We start from the raw sequence: 6366 nt of genomic DNA, 5'->3' as shown, positions 1-6366 counted from the left end.
TAATAAAAAAGTTACGGTCATTTAAGTAAAAACCTACCCACCTCGCCGAGTCGGGAGTCGCGAGTGAGACGGAGAGGGAAGGATAGTCAGCAGCGTTCGCGCAACAAGGAGCGATGCGTAAGAGGTTCTACTTTACTAAGAAATTTCTATCCGAATACCAAAACTAGCTATTTAGGCCGTTTACAAATGCATTCCGCCGAGTTGCATTGTAAAATCTCAAACAATTCATTAACTCCATGTATTCGTTTAGGAGCCACCCTCAAAAAAGTGGTAAAGTTTCCATTTCTCCTTTAATTTATTTCTCAGCAACAGTTACAGAGACTGGTGGTAAGTCTTTGAATAGGTTTTGCTGTATGCCCTTTCCGGTTTTGCAAATAATTTTTCAAAATTCCTACCACAAAAGGGCACACCCCTCAATAGGGGTGCGAAAAAATGTTGATTTCGACGAAATTTGGTATCTGGTGCTGGTGGTTTTTGAATATAAAAATCACGAATCTGAAATTAGTTTTTGAAAATTCGAAAAAAATAATTCCACTGCAATTCTTGGCCGGACAACGAAAATTGACAAAATTCCACGAAGTTTGTTGTGTACGGAAGAAAATTGAACAGTTTTTCTTAAGGTCATTTTTCAAACAAAAGTTACACTCATTTGCAAATTGGTCTTTCGGGTCAGAAAATATTCTCAGACAGTGGCATAACAAGTACCTACAGTTAACGTCAATATTACATGTTCTGCTAAGGGTGTCTACCTACATTTCACAAAAATTTGTCAAATAAAAAATGATAATGTTATCACAGCGAGCATTAATAACTTCGACTTCAATGAGGAAACAGTAGGCCATATTCTGTGGAAACAGACGAAAAAAATTCAACGCACAGTCCTTTTTCAAAAGCGAGATACATCGGCAGAAGAAATCCAAATTCCTCGTTGACCTATCACTAGATAACGACCAGATAACTGACTTTAACAGCCTAAGTACATGCTGATAATCCTAAGCAAGTTCTGGTATCTACCATTCAATATACATATGTATGCCGTTTTTGAATTCTCCACCAACGAGCTACAATCCCATCCTAACCATCGTCTAGTGAAATCGAAAAACAAGCCTGAATCTTTGGGACAAAATCATACCGTTGTCACTGCTGATCTTGCAATATACAGCACAGCACAAGAGATACGTAATGTGGAGTAACCCCCAAAATTTACAGGGAAAGGTACCTATTTGTACCTATATATTTCACCAAAGAACTGATATACATGAGATTTTACAATGCAACTCGGCGTAATGCATTTGTAAACGCCTCAGTTACATTTGCACAGAATTTAACTGATCTTAGATACTTTAGTTAAGCAAAAAACAAGACACATGCCTAATTCTTGACAAAGGTAAGTTTGAAAAGAGAAGAACACAAACTGGAAACAATAGTGCATACAGCATATTTTTTATATTTGTAAAAAACAACCAATCGGGTCAATTTTTACTAAAACAACATATACCGTCTATATAATAGATGCATAAATAATTAAAACAATATATCTTCATTAACATGTTAAACCTCTTATTTATAACATATTTTCTCTAACAGTATCAAATTTTTAAAATGCAGAAATGGAAAGAACTATAGAAACCAATATGATTAACCTTTCACTCTTCATTTTTAGGTGGTTGTTCTATTTTCGATTCTTTTTTAATGTCTTCAGTTTTCTTATCACCTTTACTTTCTTCATCAATGCGTTTGTGTTCTTTTTCCACCAATTTCTTAAGCTCATCCTTCAAATACAAAAATTACGAACAGCTTTTAATTCAATACACAGTTAAACTTACACCCCAACCTAATTTATCCGCTAGTATTTGACAGCCTTCGTCGCAATCTCCAAGCCAATAGACGTCTCGAGTATTGTCCGGACTGTCAAATTCGAAACCCGATCCCATTCCAATCAATGACAATAATCCCGTCCGTTCCCCAGCTTTTTCTCTATTAATCAGCATTCGAGGAGTTGTGTCGGGCACTCTAGTAATTAATAACATCCCTTACAAAGTTTAGTTTGAAAAGTATTACCGATCCATTAATGAAGCAAACGGTTGCACAACTAGAGAGGAGCCCAATATTAACAGTAGATCGCATTTTGCAAAATCCGTATGGGCACAATTGTGGAATTTCTCGGGCAAGTTTTCTCCAAAAAATACAATATCAGGCTTTACTATTCCCGGACAAGTCTCACAAATAGGGATTTTGTCTTCAAATATTTTTTCTGTAAGCAAAGATCATATCAAAAAGCGCCAGCTAAGGAGCGTTTCCCTAAAAAAATGAAATATGCACAAATTTTGGAGAAATTGCAGCCAGTGTTGACATGATTTACACAATTTACCTTTCATCCAAGATAATGAATATTCCTTTTTGCATTCCAAACAATGGCCACGATGAAATGTACCATGAGCTTCAACAAGCTTTTCTTCAGGAATTCCTGCTACACGTTCCAGAGTATCAATATTTTGTGTAAAATGACGTAGGAGGTGCCCTTTCTCAAGCAGTAACTTAACAAAATAATGACATTTTGTAGGTTTAAAGCTACCAGGATATAATTCCTTAGCAAGTACAAAAAAAGGTTTGGGATTATCATAAAAAAAATCAAGTTCAAAAATTGCCTGTGGATGTGGTAAATTATACTTCTGTAAATTGCTGTACAACCCGGAACCGGGTGATCTAAAGTCTGGTATGCCGGCCGCTGAAAACATGTTTTGTAAATATTACCATAATCAAATCACAATTAATCTTACAGGTTGATATACCCGCACCCGCCATTGTAATAATATTTATACTTGAACGTTTCTTAATGTAATCAACAATTCCGTCGATAGAAACATCATCTAAAACCTATGGGTCTAATAAGTTGATGTAAAATCTCAGTTTTGGTCACAGACTTTAACTTTTTTTTCTTGCGACAGTCCACTGTCCAAAATGTGTAATTTTTCAGCTAGGTACTGACGGAGACTTTCCACACTAAAAGTTGAAGAACTTGACGTTCCCGAGGCTTCTGGAGGTGGCTTAGAATCTTCTAAAAATTTTTGTACATAGCGAAATAACAGTTGTTTCCCTTTTGTAATTATATTACCTTTGCTCGACATTATTAAAGGTTAAGTTATATACCCCTCCTTATATTTTATTTTTAAATGTTATGTAAATTAATGTGTAAACTATAGAAAATTGCTACTGAAGGAAAATTGTGTTGAAAAAGAAAGGTTACATTTGACAATGGACTGACCAATTGCCAACCTTAGAAAATTTATAACCACTGACCATCAACAATTATTAGTAAATAATTAAAATCCCCTAATTTCGAATTAAACAGAAACAAAACAGAAAGTTTGTTATTTTCAGTGTCAAGTGTATAATTATTGTATTGTAAACAGTAATTGATAATTAATTTTACCCAAAAAGTAGTCATTATAATTCGTGAAGGTGTTTGTGCTAATGGAAATCCTCAAGAACAATGAAGAACCAAGCACACACTATGATGAGGGCACTAAACTAATGCTTTCAAACATTCTTTCACACCCAGCCTACAATAAACCAAGGTAATTGCATTGTTATTAATTATGTTTTAAAAGCTACCTTTTAGTTACAAATGGTCATTGGATGACTTTGAATTCGGAACTAGATTAGGCCGTGGCAAGTTCGGGAGAGTGTACATCGCACGCGAAAAACGTTCTGGTTGGGTGGTGGCACTCAAAACTTTACTAAAAAAAGAAATTGTCAAAGGTCACGTTGAACGACAAATACTGAGAGAAATTGAAATTCAATCTCATTTGGAGTAAGTATGTACATATTGCTAGCAAATCTATTAGTAATTGTGTTTCTTTTAGGCATCCGAATATTTTAAAACTGCATGTATGGTTCCATGACGACCATCGCATTTACTTAGCATTAGAGTTTGCCGGAAAAGGAGAGGTGTATAAAGAGTTAACCAGTAGCCCACTTGGAAGGTTTTCTGAACAAAGGTGAATATGACATACTGTACAACCCTAGGCACAACCCAATTTCATTTCTTGTTTAATAGAACAGCGAAGTATATTTATCAAGTCGCTGATGCTCTTGACTATTGCCACCGTAAGAAAGTTATACATCGAGATCTAAAACCTGAAAATTTGTTACTTTCAATTAATGATGATATTAAGCTGGGTGATTTTGGGTGGTCGGTCCACGCTCCTTCGTTGAGCCGTAAAACTATGTGTGGAACCTTGGATTATCTTCCACCAGAAATTGTCGAAGGAAAACAGTATGGCAAATACGTTGACAATTGGTGTTTAGGTGTAGTATACATATACATACTATAGTTATGTTCATTACACTTGTTTTTGTAGGTATATTGTGTTATGAATTCTTAGTTGGTAGTCCTCCCTTTGAAAGCAAAAGTACGGAAGAAACATATGCTCGAATTAAAAACATTCAGATTTCGTTCCCTATGCATATTTCAGCTGGCGGTGTTGATTTAATCTCGAAGGTATGTTCGGTGTCTAGCTCAATGATAATCATATCATTGTATTGCAGTTGCTACTAAAATCATCTGTAAACCGCATCACATTGCCAGGTGTTATGAAACACCCATGGATAGTTACCAATTATAAGGATAAGAAATAAGATTTTGTAATATTTTTTTAAAAGTTTGTGTTTTTATTATTTAAAGTAAAGTATTGGAATTTGAATAGGCAAGAATACAAATTAGTAGAGTTTTTTGATAACCCAATTCGTTCCTCCATCAAGCTTTTAAAGGTAATAAGCATTAATGATGTTTTCTATAGAGCTTGGCCTACTAATTAACCCCCTAAATTCGTCTGTTGATACAAATGTCCAAACGGCCCAAAAAAGAAAAAATGGAATTTTTCAAAAAGGTCCAATTTTTAATTATCTTTACAACAGTGCGATTTGTTGGTTGTAAGTTCTAATATTCATATTCATAATTAATTAAAATATAAGGATTTTTCTCTGCGCATTTTACATTGCATATACGGCAAGAACGTACACATAGGTATCTACCTATATGTATATAATGCGTTAGCCATTCGCTTAAATAGTGTTTTGCAAAATGTAACTTTTTAGAATATCGTTTATAAGGCCATATTGCTCTTAGACGAATTAGAATTTAATTAATATTAAATTAATTAAATAAAAATTATAGCTGATAACTTAACGAATTCAACGAGAGGTATAGTTTGAAAATATATAAAGAAAATGAACCAGAATAGAAAAATGTATGAGGTTGCACTGTTGCAGTTGCACGGAGTTTTTTATTCAATGACGTAGTAGCGGTTGTCGCTTTTCAACAGATTCAAGGAATCGCTTCTTCAAGCAATGTTTTAATGCACTTCAACTCGCGTATAGGCATCTTCTTATTGTTCATGCTGACCTCAATCTTCTGAAAATGATTATATTTTAGTTTTTCTGAATCTCTATACCTTATTGTGTCCCAGGGAGAACGCACCATAGGGAAACAGTACTTAATCTGTTTTTTCGTGAAGGATCCATGAGAGCTTTGATATGTATTTGATTATTTGAAGTTAGCGATCAACGTACGTTTACGCTATTGCTTATTGCGTTACTTGATGCGAGAAAAGAGATTGGAGTGGTACGTTGAACGCTGATTTCAAAGGCCTCGTGGATCCTTCGCGAAAAAAGACATTATTGTTTCCCTATGGTGCGTTCTACCTTGGACACACTGTATATAAAAATGAACCCCTATTTCTTCTGGTCGCGCAATAACTTTAGAACGACTACCGATTTCATTCATCTTTTTTTTAAGGTTTTCTAAAACTTGGTAGAAGATAAACAAAGGTAGAAGGTTCTCCAGAAAGTTCCGCATTCGTTCTATGAAATCTACGAAAGTGTAGAACGGACAAGGTAGTTCAAATTATGTAATCCCGAGATATAAGTCGGGATTATACGTAATCTCGAGATGTAATTCGAAAAGAATCTCTATAAATTATTAAATAATAGGTTACCCAGGACTTCAGAAATTTAAAAATTGAAATGATTCTTCCCATGTAAGTCCATGAACCCAAGTCTTCACTCCTCTACGTAGGGAGGTTAACCTCTAAAATTTTAAATGGAACCTATGGCAAATGGCACATTATTTGAAAGCCATTTAATCGTGATTACTAATCTGATTTGCTTTTTAAATTCTATTGATTCGTTTCGGAGATAATTCGTATTTGAAATGGTTTTTTCTAATAAAACCAAAACAAATGCGATCTAAGTCACCTTTATTAAAATTTTATTTTGATGTTTCAATTTGTTTGTTAAACTTAAAGCGGACCTGTCAGTTCTCCGAAAAGTCTCCCCGTATGAAATTATACTGTATTCATTTTA

The 6366-nt window shown here is 34.5% G+C and overlaps 2 protein-coding genes across 2 annotated transcripts; one reads left to right on the top strand and one right to left on the bottom strand.

Moving 5' to 3' along the window:
* Nucleotides 1-1467: 1467 nt before the first annotated feature.
* On the bottom strand, nt 1468-3276 carry LOC116168865 (NAD-dependent protein deacetylase sirtuin-2). Its single transcript, XM_031484862.1, has 7 exons — nt 3116-3276; nt 2925-3058; nt 2781-2877; nt 2372-2728; nt 2062-2254; nt 1827-2013; nt 1468-1772 (listed from the first exon to the last, which is right to left on the bottom strand). The coding sequence occupies exons 1-7, from the start codon at nt 3126-3128 to the stop codon at nt 1647-1649; spliced, it is 1107 nt and encodes a 368-aa protein (XP_031340722.1). The 5' UTR covers nt 3129-3276; the 3' UTR covers nt 1468-1646.
* A 43-nt stretch (nt 3277-3319) lies between these two features.
* On the top strand, nt 3320-4714 carry LOC116168866 (aurora kinase B-like). Its single transcript, XM_031484863.1, has 6 exons — nt 3320-3578; nt 3623-3814; nt 3867-4001; nt 4061-4311; nt 4365-4504; nt 4552-4714. The coding sequence occupies exons 1-6, from the start codon at nt 3475-3477 to the stop codon at nt 4639-4641; spliced, it is 912 nt and encodes a 303-aa protein (XP_031340723.1). The 5' UTR covers nt 3320-3474; the 3' UTR covers nt 4642-4714.
* Nucleotides 4715-6366: the final 1652 nt, after the last annotated feature.

Source organism: Photinus pyralis, unplaced genomic scaffold (assembly GCF_008802855.1).
Source record: "Photinus pyralis isolate 1611_PpyrPB1 unplaced genomic scaffold, Ppyr1.3 Ppyr1.4_LG4, whole genome shotgun sequence".
In the NCBI taxonomy this organism is placed as follows: Eukaryota; Metazoa; Arthropoda; class Insecta; order Coleoptera; family Lampyridae; genus Photinus; species Photinus pyralis.
The sequence above is the reverse complement of the archived record's forward strand: the minus strand, read 5'-3'. Positions and strand labels throughout refer to the sequence as shown.

Bases quoted from the DNA above. Each gene is read 5' to 3' on its own strand.
- LOC116168866 (XM_031484863.1), top strand. From the start codon at position 3,475: ATGGAAATCCTCAAGAACAATGAAGAACCAAGCACACACTATGATGAG. The intron at 4,002-4,060 runs GTGAATATGACA...CTTGTTTAATAG, and splicing joins GGAAGGTTTTCTGAACAAAG to AACAGCGAAGTATATTTATC. The intron at 4,312-4,364 runs GTGTAGTATACA...TTGTTTTTGTAG, and splicing joins CGTTGACAATTGGTGTTTAG to GTATATTGTGTTATGAATTC.
- LOC116168865 (XM_031484862.1), bottom strand. The intron at 2,878-2,924 runs GTCTGTGACCAA...TTAGACCCATAG, and splicing joins CGCAAGAAAAAAAAGTTAAA to GTTTTAGATGATGTTTCTAT. The intron at 2,255-2,371 runs GTAAATTGTGTA...CTTTGCTTACAG, and splicing joins TTCATTATCTTGGATGAAAG to AAAAAATATTTGAAGACAAA.